General features: G+C 39.2%; 3 protein-coding genes across 6 annotated transcripts; 1 reads left to right on the forward strand and 2 right to left on the reverse strand.

Moving 5' to 3' along the window:
• On the reverse strand, nucleotides 1–10,591 carry rhot1b (ras homolog family member T1). 4 transcript variants are annotated; one of them, XM_077605214.1, is made up of 20 exons: nucleotides 10,247–10,591; nucleotides 9,091–9,149; nucleotides 8,920–9,001; nucleotides 8,763–8,806; nucleotides 8,632–8,685; nucleotides 8,045–8,097; nucleotides 7,870–7,978; nucleotides 7,201–7,302; nucleotides 6,535–6,633; nucleotides 6,342–6,450; nucleotides 6,022–6,142; nucleotides 5,835–5,919; nucleotides 5,467–5,612; nucleotides 4,994–5,094; nucleotides 4,726–4,856; nucleotides 4,501–4,581; nucleotides 4,138–4,260; nucleotides 3,862–4,064; nucleotides 2,299–2,421; nucleotides 1–1,123 (listed from the first exon to the last, which is right to left on the reverse strand). In XM_077605214.1, the coding sequence occupies exons 1-20, from the start codon at nucleotides 10,281–10,283 to the stop codon at nucleotides 1,006–1,008; spliced, it is 1,980 nt and encodes a 659-aa protein (XP_077461340.1). In that variant the 5' UTR covers nucleotides 10,284–10,591; the 3' UTR covers nucleotides 1–1,005. The 4 variants fall into 4 exon arrangements, with proteins under 4 accessions (XP_077461340.1, XP_077461339.1, XP_077461343.1 ...); XM_077605213.1 differs by having other exon boundaries at nucleotides 4,501–4,584; nucleotides 10,247–10,589; XM_077605217.1 differs by lacking the exon at nucleotides 2,299–2,421 and having other exon boundaries at nucleotides 10,247–10,588.
• Nucleotides 10,592–10,754: 163 nt separating this feature from the next.
• LOC144077451 (arf-GAP with dual PH domain-containing protein 2-like) lies at nucleotides 10,755–14,632 on the reverse strand. Its single transcript, XM_077605218.1, has 11 exons — nucleotides 14,361–14,632; nucleotides 13,607–13,737; nucleotides 13,369–13,460; nucleotides 13,077–13,165; nucleotides 12,890–13,002; nucleotides 12,143–12,289; nucleotides 11,923–12,006; nucleotides 11,780–11,842; nucleotides 11,630–11,707; nucleotides 11,286–11,514; nucleotides 10,755–11,077 (listed from the first exon to the last, which is right to left on the reverse strand). The coding sequence occupies exons 1-11, from the start codon at nucleotides 14,446–14,448 to the stop codon at nucleotides 11,049–11,051; spliced, it is 1,143 nt and encodes a 380-aa protein (XP_077461344.1). The 5' UTR covers nucleotides 14,449–14,632; the 3' UTR covers nucleotides 10,755–11,048.
• Nucleotides 14,633–15,446: 814 nt separating this feature from the next.
• Nucleotides 15,447–18,120, forward strand: tefm (transcription elongation factor, mitochondrial). Its single transcript, XM_077605274.1, has 5 exons — nucleotides 15,447–15,628; nucleotides 16,026–16,522; nucleotides 17,322–17,471; nucleotides 17,553–17,731; nucleotides 17,807–18,120. Exons 1-5 carry the CDS (start codon nucleotides 15,586–15,588, stop codon nucleotides 18,072–18,074), a joined length of 1,137 nt encoding a protein of 378 aa, XP_077461400.1. The 5' UTR covers nucleotides 15,447–15,585; the 3' UTR covers nucleotides 18,075–18,120.
• Nucleotides 18,121–18,686: the final 566 nt, after the last annotated feature.

Here is an 18,686-nt window from a genome sequence, read left to right on the forward strand (position 1 = left end):
TCAGATAAGATGTGTATTTATTGTAAAATTTCCAAAAGGTACATCCAAATGGCCATCACTGTGAACAGTTCTATATTTCCCCGAGTACGGGATGAATAAAGTTTAATTTCATCTAATTACAGACTGCATTTATTGCATTTGCATTGTCTGCTATAGGAAAGTTTCATGGTTGACTCACAAGGGCAATGGGGACGTTTTACTTTTGAACTCTAACTGCACATACTAATTCTGGAGAGTAATACAAGGTCAGAAATAATAAATCATACAAGCTTGAATTACTGCATGATTCTATATTTTACAAGCAAGCTCATCCACGCATTTGGCCATAAAAAAAACTATCAATGCTTAAATGGTACATCAGCCCATATGTACACGAACACAAGAGTTATTTACAATATGTACACTAATCACTAATTCTATAAATTTATTTCGCACAGCTTGCCATGTGCAGTCACCAGGAAACTGAAAAAAAACCCTATTTATGGAACATTTAATTCTTCCTGTGCCAGTGAAGATAATAGACGTCCAATTATGTTGATATTTTCAACTTTCTGCTGGGATTTTAAATGTGTTTGTCACTAGTACACATTGTATCCATTAGAAGTCGGAGGGCTGGTAGCGAATGAGTATCCGTTCATTCGCTGGCAGCTCCCCCATTTCAATTGGATTGGACGTCCATCACCGCCAATGGCAGCCAGTGAGTTAATGTCCCCAAATAAGCAGCTTAATCTCATATTTCTCCACTGTAAATATTTTTTTTTCTTTTGCACAAAAGCACAATAAGCAATATTACACTTTAAAGTAGAAAATTAAATACTCAAATATTTTCTTTCTTTTTTCAAGACAGCTAAAGACTAGTTTAGTCAGAAATATAATAGCTTTGTAGATGCACTCTATGGACAAAAATATTGGGACACCTTGCTAGTAAAGTGTCTCTATCATTTTTTTTTTTTTTTTTTAAATAAAGTGTGTAGGAGTACAGTTTATAGGAGGTAACGAAAGCCATCACCGTGCTTTAAGAAGAACTCTGTACATGGTGAAACCCAGCACGGCAAACATAGTGGCACCGACACTTGCACTCAGCCAGAAAGTAGAGCTCTTCAAGTCTGCTTGGCTCATGTGTCTGAGACAAAGAAAGAAAAGGCATTGGAATGCATGATATCATCATTACGCCCTTCAAAAAATGCCTTTGAGGTGCATGAAAAAGGGACGGTCAAAACAGGATGAAATGGAAAGAAATATACATCAATGATATGTCTGGAATGAAAGAAGGTAATGACATGGCAAAAAAATAAAAATAAATCAGGAATAAAAAGGACTGTGACATCAGAATGAAATATCAAAACAACGACAACATAAGGAAGAGTTGAGATGAAAAATAGAAACACTTTCAACGTGAAATAATGGTCAGGGAACACAAAAAGTTGAAAGGTAAGGAAAATATGATGATTGCCAGGTTTTCTTACCAATACTATTATTTTGTGTACAGTTACCAACAAAAACCTCATTCAAGGTCTTTTTGTTTGTTGTGTGCAAAATTCAGTTGTTTACATTTTACATTTATGATTCTGCACTAATAAAATATAAACCCTCTTCATCAATGTTAATGTTTAAAAGTCATACTTGGACAATTTTATAGACTTTTAAAGAAAAAAGTGACTTCTATATAAAAATCTGCCAATGGGAAAAAGTAAAAATTGTCTCAAAATAAGCCTTTACATCCTACAGAAATAATACTTTTTAAAGTGTGATCAGACGTTTTGTGATTTTGTTTGACAAAAAAACTCAACACATTCTTGCTCAGATTATTTTTTTGCAGTGTAATAATGAAAAAGCAACTCCTAACATATTTCCTACATATGTATAGGTTAATCATAAAACATGGAACTTAATTGTCATATTAAAACTTGATATATCCCTACTCTGTCATTATAAGACAACATTTTTCTTTTTACAAGTTTTATAATCTTCAAAATCACTACAAAAATCAAAGTCTACAGTCAATATTACAACTTTACCCTTGCACTTAAATTAGGACAATTCTCACCTCATCATTTTATTCTATTTTCTTAATCTAGTAACATTTCATATTCATATTATCACAATTACACTAAATGTCTTTAATTTTGACTGTAAATAATAATAGTATTGAGCCTGGAAAATTATGCAAAAACAGCTATTGATGAAACTTTTTAAAGCGCTAGTGGGAATTCACTTGTAAAGCATCATATTTGGATGTATGGAAATGGAAATGAAAATGACATGTGGACAAAGAGAGAGAAGATTGTGGGTGAGGACCTGCGGAGAACCACAGCGTGGAGTTTGGCCCTGACCGTCTGCAGCAGCTCGGAGTTGAGCAGGTTCTGACACATGCAGAAGGTGCAGCGGTTACAAGTGCACATACAGCGCAGGCGCGCGTGGCTGAGGAGAAAACACACGCACGCGAGAGGAAGAAGCTTTACAGACAGCGTCATTTAGAAAACTGATTAGTGCGCCCACCAAGAGAAAAAAGGAATGATAGGAAATATGAAGACATCAGCTATGGTGAACTATAAAAATGTTGTGAAAGTATTGATGCCGCCTGTAGGTTGAGGGAGCCTTAACAGGGTCCGCACCTGAGCCCCGCTGTGCTTCAGGGAGGAAAAAACAACATTGCCGCAGGGCAGTCATCTGAAGTGAGTGACACACAAATGAAGAAGGTATCCAACACAACAAGCTCTAACTGACAATCTTTGTCTGGCTGTCATAGCACTTGAATGGAAGTCAGACTTATCCCTTTCATGCGCAAATGTTGACTTTTTTTTTTTACCCTTACAGCGGAGTCATTGATGGTGCAATGCATCGAATCCATTCGGGACTTAACAATCATAAGTAATAAATTACTACTCCCAGGCAAAATGTATTGGAGGTCTATGGCACTGAAACATGAGCATTTCCAGCTCGAATAAACTAGCCATATATTGCTGTCTATGGCATGCTTTGAGTTAAATACTATTGGGGGGTGTGAGTCTACATCAGAGTGTTACTTGGGGCAATAATCAAACATTTATAATATTTTTCATTAATTTAGATCGAATTAATTTAGGTTCATTAATATTGTATTCATTTTTAAATGTATTTAAAATGATATAAAAATAATATTGGTAATACAATAATGAATAATAACTGAAAAATAAACCTAACGCAAAAGTCAGACAGAAAATTATCATTCTGATCAAAAGTAAAAATAAATGAGTAAATAAACTGTTAGTGCAAAATAAGAATATAAAATTAATGGACTGTAATAAACAGACTTTTGGTTTTAGTATCCAATGAAAATGACACAAAACCAAGATAAGAAGTGGTGCTCCTGCTTTAAGAGTAAAAGGAGAGGGGGGGAAAGCGCAAACAAAAGATTTGACTGAAGGAACAAATTAAAAGAAAGCATGAAATGGGATAGAAAAAAGTCAGACAAAAAAGGAATAAAATAGAGAATCCAAATAAAAAAGGAGTGAGCGGCCAAAAGAAAGAAAGCGATGAGACAAGGATGCAATAAAAAGGAATCATGCAAAAAAAGTAAAAAATCATGATAGGACTCAGCAAAAGGAAAATAAATGAGGAAGGCAAATGAGTTAAGGAAATGAAGGCATGAGACAAAGTATTGAAAAAAGGGAATACAACAATATTGCTGTGATCGTCTATTGTGAAACACAGTAAAATTAATGGCAGGAAAACTAATTACAGCCTGGGATGTCTCCATGAAGGGCTGCACTATAATGAGTTTGATTGGACCACTTTTTGGTTTCCTTCCTTCCGGTATCAGTGCAACACGAAGACATTGTGCTGCATTTCATTGCGCAATGACGGCATAGGCATACTTACGGGTACATGGCTATGGTGCTGAGTTTGGTGTAGATATCTCTGCTAGGCACTCCCGCAGTGTTGCACGTAAAGGACTGCGGAGGAGGCATTTTGTTCTTCCGACAGAACTCCAGAGGGCTACAGCTGTAGAACTGTTTGGTCTCGGGCAGATCCGATTTGGCCGCGATCATCATGCATGGGATCTTGCAGTCTGTCAAGTATTGCTGTGAAAGGGATGGATAAATCCCAGTTTTGAAGCTGAACAACACAGTTTCTTGGGTGGGTTCAAAAGAGTACCTTGAAGACTTTAGCGCAGTAATCAAAAGAATACGGGTTGCTGACGTCATACACCAAGCAGATGATGTCACAGGCCAGATCAGCATCAGACAGGTAATCCATGTCAGGAAACACTTCATGAAGCTAAAATGACAGAAATAAATACTGTTTGTCATACTTGATCAAAACATTCTTCAACAGGAACATTGTAACAGTAAGCTACGATTGGCTCCTGGACACCCGCGACCCTTGTGACAATCACAATCCATTTTGACTAAATGGATTGGACGTATAGTTTGCCAAAGGCTTTAAAAGTCAAACGAGCTGAGCACCCTACAAAGCGTTTAGTAAAAAGTCAGCCATGAGGGGCAGAAAGAAACTTACTAGAAGGTATTTCTCCTGACCGTAAACAAAGGTTGTGCTGATGGCATAGTAGGATTTATGTTCCTCTTTGATCGTTTGCTGCTGCTGAAACCACAACAACAAAAATATCACATAAGTACTAATAAACAAAATATGTTTGATTTTAAAAAGACAGTATGTAAAGTTAAACCAGAGTGACAAATTCCCCTACTCCTTTTTAATGGGGGACATTTTTGGGTGGTTTACCATCAAGTTTCTCCCCAAAAAGGCTTGGAGAAAGCCGCTCTTCCCGCTGCCGACATCTCCAAAGACGTTGCAGCGGAAAACACTGCGTTGTGTCTGCTTCTTCTGCAGGTCAATCTTCTTATCCCTAGTCACTGTAGGGGCAAAGGCCACGTAAGCATCACAGGATTAGTTCTTACCTGTCTCGTGCACGTCACAAGCTCGCAAGTCTAATAAGGGCGTAGCAGTCATTATATGTGGTAAAAGATGAAGCTGCGTTGATCCTGTTTACCTGTCATTCCTGCCGCTTGAGACTCCTGCTCTGCAATGATTGAATAACCAAGGTAGCCCAAATACTCCAAGCAACGTTGCACATCCAGATATGTTGTCAACCTGGTTCAACAAAAAATACATTTCAACCAATTGATCAATTAGACAACTTGACAATTTACATGACAAAAGATGGAATATGAATTGCCAACAGTTAGTTTTACTGAAAAACAGAATAAAATATGGAATAGTTACAACTATACCATAACTTTATGTACTCATAACAGTAACTTGCAGATTAAGTAAAGTGTTCTGTGATTGCAACATGGACTGTGATTAAAATGACTATTTTTTACTCCAATTTATTATTAATTCATCGTAATTAGTGCATTAAACTGACACACATCACTAGTTAATGCATTCATTTTTTTTAATAATCAAAGAATGACCCAACTCTACTTTGGATACAGTGAATGGTGAAAAGACGCCACTCACGTCCATTGTGAAAGATAACCTTGGTAGGTGATCCAACCCTGCTCATTGGTGCACACTGTGTTGTTGACGTCAGCGCCCCAAGGCATGTAGGGAAAAACATCAAACAGGTCCCTCAGCTCCTCAGGTGACAAGGCACAGTCACGGTCCTGACAACACAACACAGCACGTGACTCACTTTCACTCTTGCACATTTCTCCCTAAGCTCACAGCTAATTCCCTTGTCAACAAGGGAAATCAAGCCTCAGCAGGGGGTCACCACTGTCTGCAGGGGGTGGGGGGCACTCAGGTTATGAACAGCAAGGCACGCAGAGCAGCTTTGCTCAGTGGGGAAGTACACGCAGAGCTAGATGACAAGGATTAGACTGTACCTTGTCATGTTTGTCGAAGACGCTCTGCAGGAAGAGGTAGGCTGTGTGGTTGAGCTCTGTGGTGCAGTCGGGAGGAACTTTCAACCTGTAACAGCAAGTAGAAAACAATTAAAAAAGGAACATAGTGAACTTGGTGCATTTGGTTGCATCAGAGTCTCATTTGAATGTCAGCATAAACAAGACATACGGAGGAAAGAGATAGTCCTGATTGAGTTCCAGGTCGTCATCGTATCCAAACCTTCTCAGTACCGTCCAAGTGGTTTCGTGGCGACCTCGCTGAATGAATAGCGTGTGGAGGAACAGGAAGCCTGGAGAGGGAGGTGAAATCAACAGCACATTTCATGTTAAGGGCAAGATGTGAGAAATATAAATCAGTCCGACTCGACCATTTGAGCAACAAGATGTAGTAAGAATATTAAGAAGGTAAAAAGAAGGGAACAAATATTTAGATTGAATTCATGTGCAATACATTAGTGTCATTGATGTTTGTATTTTAAGAGAACAAACCTTTTAGAGTGAGTCCATTGTCGCACACTCCGTCAATTAAATTTTTCCTTACAACATTTTTAACATCCTCCAACGCCTGCGGCTCCAGTGGCATGTTGAAACAAGTTCTCTGTATGGAAGGAATGTAAAAATTTGCGTGTACCTTCTGTTTGACTTATTGGAAACATTGTAATTGTATAAAGAGGTAGTTTACCTGAAAGAAATTGAGCTCATTATCATTTAGAATACCATCGTTGTCCAAGTCAGACACTTTGAAGATTCGGGTCAGCGCTTTGACACAAAGTGGTTTCATCTGTGTCCAAAACATAATGAATATTTCTGATTATTTTAAATTACGATGAACCTCATACGACGAGCAGGGGTGCATGCAATTTTTCCATTCATTGATCAACATTGAGAAAGTCCATCTTTCACTTCCATGTACTAAAATTTGATGTATTAAGCATACACAACATAAATATAGCATTCTTTCAATATATGCATGTGCATTTGGCCCAATTGGATCCGGTCCAACTGTTATTAATGAAATTAAACTTTCGCAGAAACCCAAGGCAAGACCAACCATGATTCAAACCTGGTAAAATGCATCCAAAGTCAAAAGAAAATTAAATGTAAAAGAACTTTAGTGCCACATCAAATTTAATTACAGTGGTATATTGCAATAAATTAATCCACCAATTATTATTCTGATAAATCTATGAAAAGTTAAATAATTTTGTGTCTTGGTTAAACTAAAGCAACAAATATTATAGGACTATACAAAGTCATGCAACACTAAGGTTTTTGCAGTATTGCATGAGGAGACCAGCAATTATGACTTAATATACCAGTTTATCGTTACTTTTATGTTGACACTTACATCTTTTTTCTCCGGACAGTAGAGAGGGCCTGTGGGATGAAGGACAGCCTTTTGGGCGTAGTAGAAAAGCTCTGAGATATTCTTCAAATTCTTCGATGAGCACTAAAATAAAGAAGAGTAGGGAATGGTTAAAAAGTCTAGCTTTTTTTTAAAAAAAACACTGAACATGAAATACAAGGACCTGTGTACAAAATATAGGACAGCAAAAAGTTACTCTAATTGACCTTGAAAGTCCAGTAAAAATGTACATTAAACCACTCAAGTATTTTAACAGCTCACTAGTTCATTAACAACAACAATTGGATTTCGGAGTGTACATTAACATTCTCAGTAACCATGTTCACGTGTGAACGTTCTGCTCAGCCAGACAGGGTATTAAAACACGGAATCTGTCTGAGCACCATGTCGGCTGTGATTATCCCTTCTGTGAAAACACAGGTGATGACCCAGTAGCGGGAATTCTTCAAGTGATAAGTGAATTAGTATCATGTTCATGCTGTCAATCGGATTGAATGTTTAAAAAGAAAAAGACACGTAGCCACTTTTTAACTTCTGAAAAGATTCTACAATCAAACGTCTGAATACATTGGACAGCAAAATCAACCAAAATATTGAATTTTTGTCATTTTTGATTTCACATTAAAACATAATGACAACAAAATTTCCTACCTCAACACAGGTCTCGATCTCGCTATACTGATTCATAATAGGGAGGATCGTGTCCATGCTGCTGTGCTCCACCAGGTCTGACTTGTTTCCCACCAGGATAAGAGGAACCCTGGACATAGACACAATGTTAGGCTTTTCTGTTTTTTATTTAATTTTATTTTTATTTTATCCGTACCTGCTGTCCTTGTCCGTGTTGTCAAGAATGAGTGGAATCCAGTAGCTGGTCACCTAATGGAGTTTATGGAGCAATTGTAATTCCTCTCTGAATATGTACCATTTATTTCTATACTCTTAATAGTTTGCACTTATTTTGTTATTCTCACACAGGAGATGCATTCGCTAATTTATATTTACTTTCAAACAACCATGCACAAATATGACAGCATCGTCTTAATGCAAAACATTTACTTTGACTTGAGTTTGTTTGTTTAATGATTCACTACTTTATCTCAGTCATATTGAGCTACATCCCACTCACTATTCATACCAATGAGAGTTGCAACAATGAATCAATAAGTATATTGATAGTCAAGTCATCGTTAAGGAACCATGTTTAAATGAAAATACTCAAAATCTCTGAAATTTCAGCCTCTAAAATACATTAACCACACAATTTGAAGAAAGAAAAAATAATAATCTACCTGGGGAAACAATTCTAATCATGTTCATTTCACAGATGACTGAGGAAACTCAACAGCAAGGAGAAAAACATGCTGGTAAATAGCCATAGCCACCATTAGTTGTTTTCAGAAGAAAACTCACCTTCTCTATTGATGTCTTGTTGTTAACGGAGTACACGATGCAAATCACATTTGCCTGAAGGAAAAGAGAGAGAGGGGTCATTTGTTTAAGTAACTCTGTACCGGACATAGAAAAAAACCCTAAAAACTGACCTTTGAGATTTCCTGCAACAACTGCTCGTCTGTCTGCTCGACTTCTGCTCGGAAGACAAATGTATTGTAGTGGAAGAAGGGTACCATCAGTAGCAATGTAGAAAAGTAGCATAGCTATTGAGAGAATGGGCTGTAACTATACAGTGCTTTGAATTACCTGAATAGTCCACAATATGTGTTGGGACTCTCTCTGGGGTGACATCAGCAGGTATGGTTATCTCCTCAGCTCGGTAAGGAACCTGACAGCATGCATTTACATGGCTTCAATGGGGGGGAGGCTGATTTGTTTCCAATTGAATGCACAAACTTTATGTTAAGTGTAACCTACCACGGTTGGGAACTCCTCGCTGACCAGGGACATGATTAGTGAAGTCTTCCCCACCTTGGCTGTGAATCAAACAAAATGAGAACATTTAAGACACCGCATAAAACTACACCATCTGCAAGTTGCATACAGTTCAATGTAAATGTTGAATGGTATTAATTAGTTAACACCACTATGATTCATTCCCAATTGTTCTGCCCGAGAGATATGCGCTAACCACAAATCCACTAGTTAGACATATGAGTTTATTTAAAAAATAATAAAAAATAGCTGTGTGGAAGGACATGGAATTATCTATTCCAAGAAAACAAACAAAATCAAACAGGAGCTAGCCTGTATTTGAACCCAAAATCTCTTCACTCTGGGGCAAACGGATCAACCGATAAATTATCAGATTCCTTAACTCTGACATTTATTCCTATTTTTAACAATACATTTGAAAAGGGTCTTGCAATGATTACAAAAGAAAAAAATCTTTAGTTCACCAACAGTTTTAATATTAGATTTGATTCAAGTCATCCATCTCAGTGACGGCTCTATACAGTATATTAGAGCTATCACGCTTTGCTTTAAAATAAATAGAGAGGGGCCTGGTGAAGCGAGAGGACAGCGCACCGGCCTCACAGCTCTGGGGTCCTGGGTTCAAATCCAGGTCATGTCCATCTGTGTGGAGTTTGCATGTTCTCCCTGGGGGGCCTGCGTGGGTTTCCTCCGGGTACTCCGGTTTCCTCCCATATTCCAAAAACATGCATGGTAGGCTGATTGGACACCAAATTGCCCCTAGGTATGAGTGTGAGTGTGCATGGTTGTGCCTGTCCTTGTGCCCTGCGATCAGGCTGACCACTGATTCAGGGTGTCCCCCGCCTCTGGCAGGAAGACAGCTGGGATTGGCTCCAGCACCCCCCGCGACCCTAATGAGGATAAAGCGGTTGAGAAAATGAGATGAGGAAAATAAATAGATAGCTAGGCGTGTTACCAGTGGGTGTGACCTTCAAGATTATGTATTGCATGAATTATGTAATGAGATCAATAGCAAATGAGATAGACAAATTGTAAAAAAATAAATGCTGTGCTAACACACACTGCAACATTGCATGCAGCCTAGCAATGCAGATGGACACTAGATGGATATCAGTTTGGAAATAATAGGTCAACTCACGTTCCCCAACCAGTAAAATCCTGACGTCCTTTCGCATTGTCGCCGGTGTGTAGTTCACCCACGCCACAGCCGTGCACCAACGTGTCAGGCATTTAGGACGCCCGTAAGCGAGGAGGATGCGCACACCCGGAAAGCAAAAGGGGCTAGCGAGCTGCTACATTCGCATGCCACGGAGCGAGCCCACTCTTAAATGTTCAAATAAAGACGGTGGTTGCAAGAACAACAATGAAAGCTAACGTGGAATGGTTAAATTGCCGAGTGCGTCATGAGCTACAAGGTGACGAGGATTTTAAGAGTGACAGCAGTGAGCTCACTTGGCTAATCTACTGTGACAGCGATAGCACAAGCGCGGTGGTGGCTGGGCTCTTTGGCCACGCCTCTTTCAGTCAGCTGACATGCACTGGAATTGTAGTAAAATGACTGTTTTTTGTTTGTTTATTTGAGTCTACATGATTCTTTGATTCGGATGTGACCTAAAAATTGAGAAAATGAAATGATTAATATCCCCAAAACTGTTGGAAAAAGAGTGCTTATGAAAATCAAACAGCAGGTGGTAGTAAAACTGCCTTTATTTGAGCCACCAACGCAAAAATAAATGACAGTCTCTCACTCTTGTCAACAAAACTTTGAATTACCTCATAGTTCAAGCACAATATGTACAATATCCCACATGAATGGCCCATCATGCAACCATAGGACAGTCCCACCCACCTTTTAATTTATCATTCCTCACCTTACCAAGACATTTTGGAGCATTTGCATCACAATACCTGTGTCCAAATAAAAATTTGTGTTCTTCAAGTCATTTGCACCTTCTAAAGCTGGCTTCATCTACAAAGAGAAATAACAGAAGTTACAGTATGCATAGTATTAGTCATGGACTTAACAACTGATGTATTGGCTAAAACAAAAATACCTAAATCAGAGAACATCACTTTGGACAAATTACCGATCTACTAATGATTGAATGACATTGCAATTTGCTATATGAAGCATAAGCGCCGCTAAAAACAGTACATACATTGAATTAGGTTTTTACTTGCATAGTCTTCTGGTGTCATTGGTTGACCGATAACCTTGCTAAAGGCTTCTAGCCACTCCTGCTGCACCTGCTCCTGCTCACACGTGAAAACAAACTGCCTCCCGGGTGTCTGGAGAGTGATGACTCGATGCCAGCGGCCTCCTTGGGAGCAGCGTCTGCCACCTATTGACACCGAGTAGCCGTGGCTCTCTGTGCCGATGAAGACGGCGCCCAGCTCGATGGCATCCTAGCAAGGGAGAACACACTTAAAATTTCATTTGCAGTTGAGCAAAGTCTATTCGAGAGGATGACTCTATGGATTTTTTTAAAGCAAAACATTCTGTAAAATTCTTTGTCATTACCAGTGGGGATTTATAGTATAGAAGCTTCCTGTTTATGGAGCAAAGAGTGAACCACCTTTTCTTGAATGGCTCCCACTGCTACAAAAAAACATATTAGTAAAATAGCTCATCTCCACAGAACATTTAACGCATATCTGGTGGGTGACACACCATTGGTCCAGTTTTCTCCATATAACCCTCTATGAGGCAGTCTCTGGTTATCTGAGGTATCAACTTAACACACAATAAGCACATGTCACAGTTGATTAAAATGTTAGTCATTCATTTATAAATGAAATACCATATTCTCTCACCTCAGTATGTCGCAGTGTTGGGTGCTTCTTCTGGAGGTAAGCCAGGCGTGTTGCTCGGATAGCAGTGAAAAAGGAAACAATGACCTGTATTAAAGTAGGCAGAATACAATCAATATGTAAAGTGGTTTCAAATTTTAAATGGTAAAAACATAAAAACCACAGTACTCTTGATGTGATCAACTGTGAGAATTACAGTTAAATTTAAAAAAATGCGCCTCACCTGTCCATTCTCGTGGTAGACAAAGATGTTTCTGGTACGTGCATCCTGCAAGTAGGTGATTTGCAGGCCATGGCGGTGACCAATCTTTTCAGGCTGAAACACTGCATTCAGCTCCTTCATGCTGATCACAGCTTTAGGAACTCTAGACTTGGTTTGAATGACAACAGAGGGTATGGTCACAAGAACTTAGACAGAAACTATACTCAACCAACCATTCTGAAATTGCACAGTCTACAAATATACTGAGCTATCAGTACCACCAATAAAATGTCCATACTTGTTATCATCAAAAGTGTTGCGGGGGCTGCTGGAGCCTATCCCAGCCAACTTAGGCACCACGAGTTCCCGGAGTAAAGCCACGCAAGCACGGGGAGAACATACAAACTCCACACAGGAAGATCCGGACCTGTGATCGAACCCTCGCTCTCCACTCTACACCAGGCAGACCACAATAAAATATATAATGTAGTATATGTCTTAATAATAAAATCATGAGGTTCCTTCTCTCCTCAGAAGTGTGTTGCCTGCATGTTTTTCACAATGATCACTAAAGTATTATTTGCGGCATGTATAGTAAATGCAGCCATTGTTTAATATCGCATTAAAAAATATATTTAAATTGAAACTTCCCCATAGGAATATAATGAACCAAACACCCCTGGCAATTAGGAAAAATGCTGAAATTCCATTGCATTATTTGAATTTGAAATCCTACTAAATTCTGTCAAGAACAATTTCAGTACCCACGCCCGCTTTGGTGAAGTATCGGAGAGTGAAATCGTTGTGGGAAAGGAGGAAGATCCTCTTATGAAACTGTTTGTTGTTTTTGCCCTTCTTCCACAGTGTTGCCTCAATCGTGTCTAACAAATAAGACACACACAAAAAAGAATAAATAGATGAATTAAATCATTAACACTAGAGGAAACGGGTTTACCTGCACCATAGGATTGTAGAAAGTACCCCTTTTCTCCCGTGAACTCTCTCCTCTCGTACTTAGCACGGATCCATTGATCTTTAAGGACTCTGGAGGTTGAAAAATAAAACTTTGCTTTAGTAGCTGCACTAAATGCTGTTGTTTCAGTTGCAGCTTTTCATTGGCAAGCCATCACTTTCACTGAACAATCTCCAAACCTTTCAATTATAAAATAGGAAGTGAACACTGAAAACTGAACTAGTTTGCGTAAAAAAAATAAAAATAAAGAACTTTCAATGAATTACAAACGTACACACAGTCTCTCTGCCGCGGCTGGTAGATGAAAGCAGGAACACACTTCTCATAAGTGGCTTTGGCTACAAAGTTCCCTCTCTGACGCATGGCCTAAAGAAACAGAAATAAATGAATCAACATTCAGATTAGGCGTTTGAGAGATTCTGGGTAAAATTGATAATTTTGCTATCATATGAAATAGATGGAAAAGGTCTCAAAATGTATTTATTCATTTAAAAAAGGATAGAAATCTATACCTCTACAAGGGAATCTTTCCAATTGTCTAGACGTATCGATTTCACTCTGCTTACAGAGGGTAAATTCCGATGCAATCCAGAGCAGTTGACACACAAAAAGACACACAGCGTGTAGGAGGCCCAGTCAGGCTCTGGAAACACAAACAATGTCGATAGGGGAACTAAGCACATGCAAAGTGACATCACAAAACATGAACTTGATTTAGAAAAACACATGACAACAAATAGCTTTTCCGATACGGCCATTCATGCTGTATATCATTTGCCCATACAGTGATGGCAATAATGATGAAGAGAAAACTGGAGGTCATAGCAGACTTCCACTTAAGATCATATAAAACGTGAGCAAACTGTTGTTTTTAATCACAGTAAATAGAGTGTGGCTGTTCTTAAAGCACACAATACACGGTATGGTGTCAAAATTAGAATCAGTGATTTATCAATGCTAAAATTACCAAGTATATTAATTCCATCATTCAATATTTATATACTGTAATTTTCACACACACACACAAACACATGACATCACAGTTGGGTATGATAAACCTCTGAAACGTGAAATGTTCCACTGGGCTATTACTAAGGTAATTTGAATAAATCTATTGTAGCTCATGGATAGGCAATCTACGATGCCCGTAATGGTGTCTAAACGCCGTACAAATCCAAAACCAAATCAGAGGAACTTTTGTAGAAAGATGTGTCCGAGCTGATAATGAGAATCTTCTCCACCTGATTTATAGAAATGAAATCTTACCAGGAGCGCCACAGTCGGCACATGTGTTGTTCCAAGGCTGTCTTGTCAAATCAAGCAGAATTTTGTTGTTTCTCTCCAGGTTGGCCATAGATGAAAGCTCTTCCACCTCAGTCACATGGAGTCAGCGCAGCCAGAAGACAGATTAATTCGATGAAACAACATCTTTACTTGTTGCTGCACTGCGCTGGCCAAGAATTTCCTCTTTGCTGCGGAGGACCACAATGTTAATTGTTCTATACACAAACGGCAAGGTCCAGAAATAATAGAAAGGAAGTGAGAGAGGCAATTCTGCTCTGAAGAGGCGTGATCTTATTTCCAAGAATTGACTTAGACTGGTATGGTAGATTACACAAATTAAGTGAGAGCAGTTTTAAGTGAAAATTTAGCATGGAAATATCATAACACAAAATGAAAAAGATTATTTGACAAGTTAGAAAAAAATAAATATGATTACAGTATTTGAGTTAGAACTTACCCTAGCTGAATTTTGGTCACATCATTCAATGTATACATTATACAATATGATTTGTCACAGTCAGGAAAGTATTGATTAGAACTTTATCATGTTTGTATAATCTAAAAATATTTATTGTTATGGTTGTAGCAGTGCAGAAATGAACGCCAGTCAACAAAATATTAAAACTATATTTTATGGGTTTTCCAAAATGATAAGATTTTCTTACTAATGTACACTGCTTGAATTTACACAATTCCACTGAGCAAGAAGACAACCAGCATCCCTGTCCTTGAACATTTTTTATGTTGCAAAAAAAAACAGTGTTTTAAAGCATCATGGATATTTCTATCCAAAGGCTCTAACTCCAGTGGCTCAGGGATGAAATTTATTTAAAAAACCTTTTTGTAGTAAAGCGACAATAGCTCAAATTTAATCTGAATTGAGGGTGAAAACAAAATTAATATATCATTAACATGCTAAAATGGAAATTTTAAGAAATATTGCATGTTTTCAAGTTGGGCAAATTAAGGGCTTGATCTACAAGCAACAAAAGCTGTAAAAACAACTTTGCTTTGAAATAGTGATTCTGAGGACAACCGTTAGAGGGCAGTACTGTACAGTTTGTGGGTGAAAAGCAAGCGGAACCTCTATCTTTGTGAACGTTTGAGGGGGCATTGTTAAAGTGTCGGACAAAAACTAAAGGACAACTGATAGGTTTGCCATGTCAAAAATACTTTGAACTAACACTAGAAGATTTTCTCGACGAACATGTGGGTCGCTCGGCGATTTCTATCGTCTGTTGCCCCTAATCGTAAGTGGAATTACATTTCTTAGCCAATCCGTGATTGCATTACGTGATTATCTTACTTTTTCTAGTTGCAAAACGCGATTTCCTATCGTCTAAAGTTTTTGTTTTACGCACTCGTAAAGTGATCCGATGCGAATAAAAAATATAGACGTCCATGTCTGATACGGGAAATAAGATGTAATTAGCTTATTGACTGCCAGTGACGTCTATTGCCGTTAAAGTCACTAAGAGATGATTGGACATTTATTGCCGTCAAAGTCACTGTGACATGATTGGACGTTTATTGCCGTCAAAGTATCTGTGACATAATTGGACGTGTATTGCCGTCAAAGTCTCTGAAACATGATTGGAAGTCTGATCACCATCAATGGCAGCCAAGTACTTTGTGTTACCTGTGCAGGTCAGTATGCCGGTCACCCCGGCTTGTTCCGCCGCCTTCGGCTGGGGTCTTTGTCGGAGATGGAGCTGCGCTACCTGCAGTGCACGTGCTGCTGGAGGAGTCGAATCCCCATGGCTGGAATTGAGACCCTCAACGCCACCATCTCGCCACCACCCTGTGAGGAGGACAACCATAACGAGAAAGTCGCCATTGCTCTCGATGCCTGTTATACCTCTGAGCAGCGCGATGTTATCCTGAGGATGCTGAACGACGCCTCGGAGACAGAGCTGGCAGGCGTCAAGTTCCTCCGAGGACGTAAATCTGCCAACGTAGTAGATTATCGAAGCAAACACGGACCCTTCAAAACGCTGGAAAGTGTGGTAAACGTACCGCTCCTGAAGCATAAAAGCGCCATAGTTGTGTTTGAGTCTATCCTCAATCCGGCCAAGGAGAAGAAGAAGGGGCGCATCCGTATTGCCAAATTCATCAGGCCTGAGGTGGACAAATCCTGGTTGGAGGTAAAATCATTTCTCACATTAAATCAGTCACACTCACTTTTTCCTCCATTTTACATTGAGATTTAAAAAAATGATTTTGGGGACCAGCTTTGTCATATTTCCATAATTCACGATTTGCAGACGCATATTTTGAATAGTCCCTCAAAAAGAGTCTAATGTTGATGTTTTTCAACCGATGCATGGCACTCCAGGTGAAGTAAACTGTGAAGCTAAACATGCATAGTCAAGAAATGTATGTCCACTAAAAATATTAAATTTTTTGGGCACCCACTAGATTCCTTTTTGACAGAGATAGCTATAAACAATTCATATTTTCAAATGTTATACCTCGAGAGCCATACTAAAAAGTCAAAATACATGAAAATGTGTGCCTTTTCTTAGTCATTTCACCACCTTTGAAGTTCAAAAATTGTCTGAATACTTTTGGCAACATTGTTATGCTGTGGCGTCAACGCCACAGTGCTGACGTGACGCTCCTATTGGTGCGTACGGGACTCTGCTCTCTCACCATATTTTATCTTACAGGTACACCCACCAAAAGAGGCACATATGGCTCCCGAGCCATTGGTTCCCTACCCCTGCACTAGATTAATGTTAATATTCAATGATAAATACTTCATGGCATAACTATCAGTAAAAGAACATTAAAAAAAACTATTAAAAAAGAAAATAATCAAGTTTTTTGGGGGGGCAGATCACCCAACCCTATGTGCACCTATTGTCTTATACTGGCGAAATACTATTAATCATTTACAAGGTTTCATCTTGGTCACATTTTGTCATTATGCATGCAAACCAGGATGCCAATTCCATCGTTTCACTAGTATGTGGCACAAATCGAATAGCATGGGCACACATGGGCAGAGGAATGGCCGTAATGGACTGGCAGCAGCTTGATTGTCCAAACTTCCTGAAGGGCACTTATATGGCGTCCGCCTATTTAAATGATGTGAGTTCCCCTCTGAAAGAAACAACTTACTAATTTAACCATTGTAGTACCCAGTGTGATAATTGGGTTTGTGATCACCAGGTGTCAGCAGTGGTTTCCCTCCTCCCTTCGGCAGATTTCTACATCATTGAGAAGCCGCTCATTTCAGTTCAAAACACCGCGCTCTTCCCGATTATGGCGCACATGAGATCGGTGGAGGCCATACTGTTTGCGCTCTTGGAGCCCAGAAACCTCTCAGAGGACTCCAACATTCATCCCAGGTTTGATGCTTTTTGCTTTACAATTATTATTATTTTTGGCTATGCAGACACCTAAACTTGGCACAATATCCTCAGAGTCCTGAACATGATGCGCACCGCTGTGGGACGTCACTTTGGGCTCATGGTGGGCGAATCACGGACCAGCGGGGCGCAGGCGGTACGGCAACTGATGACTGATTCGGTCACACAGAAGATGCCACGGATAAACTTCCCGCCTGATCTGCTGGTGAAGTACAGGAACTGGTTCCAGATGAGCAACAGAAGAGGCGGAGGAGAGGAACTCTGTGACGCTCTGCTGCAGGCGCTTGCTTTTTATGAACTGCTCAGTGAATCCTCTTCCTAGTCATGGCAAACCTGGCAATATGAATAATAATATACATGTCAGACAACTTAGTGTAACTTATTGACTGCCACTGATCTTAGGTATGACTGTGAGCGTGAATGGTTGTTTGTCTCGTTGTGCCCTGCGTTTGGTTGGCCACCAATTCAGGGTGGAATAGGCTCCAGCACCCCCCGCAACCCTAGTGAGGATGAAGCGGTTCAGAAAATGAGATGAGATGAGCTATAAGCATGTCAAAAGACAGTAATGTATTAATATCTAAATATAATATATATAAAAATGTAAATACCATATTTCCCACCCTATAATGCGCACTGCATTATAAGGCACACCCTCAATGAATTGCTTATTTCATTTTTTTCCATATAAAAGGGGCACCGAAACGCATTATACGGGTTTACAAAAGAGGCTGGAGTTAGGTTATACATCCACTAGATGGTGCTGCGCTAAAGCGAATGTCAAACAAACAGTCAGATAGGTCAGTCAAACTTCATTAATAGATTAGATTACTAATCAGTTTTCTGACAACTCCATTCACTCCCAATAACAATAACATTAATAACTCAAATAATAACTCAATGTTCTCACGTACACAATGAGGCACTGTAACATTCA

Source organism: Stigmatopora argus, chromosome 7 (genome assembly GCF_051989625.1).
Source record: "Stigmatopora argus isolate UIUO_Sarg chromosome 7, RoL_Sarg_1.0, whole genome shotgun sequence".
NCBI classification, from domain to species: domain Eukaryota; kingdom Metazoa; phylum Chordata; class Actinopteri; order Syngnathiformes; family Syngnathidae; genus Stigmatopora; species Stigmatopora argus.

Coding starts and splice junctions, on each gene's coding strand:
- rhot1b (XM_077605213.1), bottom strand. CDS start 10,283: ATGCGAAAGGACGTCAGGATTTTACTGGTTGGGGAAC. Junction 9,150..10,246: donor GATTTTACTGGTTGGGGAAC/GTGAGTTGACCT, acceptor TTTGATTCACAG/CCAAGGTGGGGAAGACTTCA. Junction 2,422..3,861: donor AGCACCATAGCCATGTACCC/GTAAGTATGCCT, acceptor TTTTCTCCTCAG/CCACGCGCGCCTGCGCTGTA.
- LOC144077451 (XM_077605218.1), bottom strand. CDS start 14,448: ATGGCCAACCTGGAGAGAAACAACAAAATTCTGCTTGATTTGACAAGA. Junction 13,461..13,606: donor GGAAAGATTCCCTTGTAGAG/GTATAGATTTCT, acceptor CTGTTTCTTTAG/GCCATGCGTCAGAGAGGGAA. Junction 11,708..11,779: donor TGGAGAAAACTGGACCAATG/GTGTGTCACCCA, acceptor GTTTTTTTGTAG/CAGTGGGAGCCATTCAAGAA.
- tefm (XM_077605274.1), top strand. CDS start 15,586: ATGTGGGTCGCTCGGCGATTTCTATCGTCTGTTGCCCCTAATC. Junction 16,523..17,321: donor TGGACAAATCCTGGTTGGAG/GTAAAATCATTT, acceptor CATGCAAACCAG/GATGCCAATTCCATCGTTTC. Junction 17,732..17,806: donor GACTCCAACATTCATCCCAG/GTTTGATGCTTT, acceptor CAATATCCTCAG/AGTCCTGAACATGATGCGCA.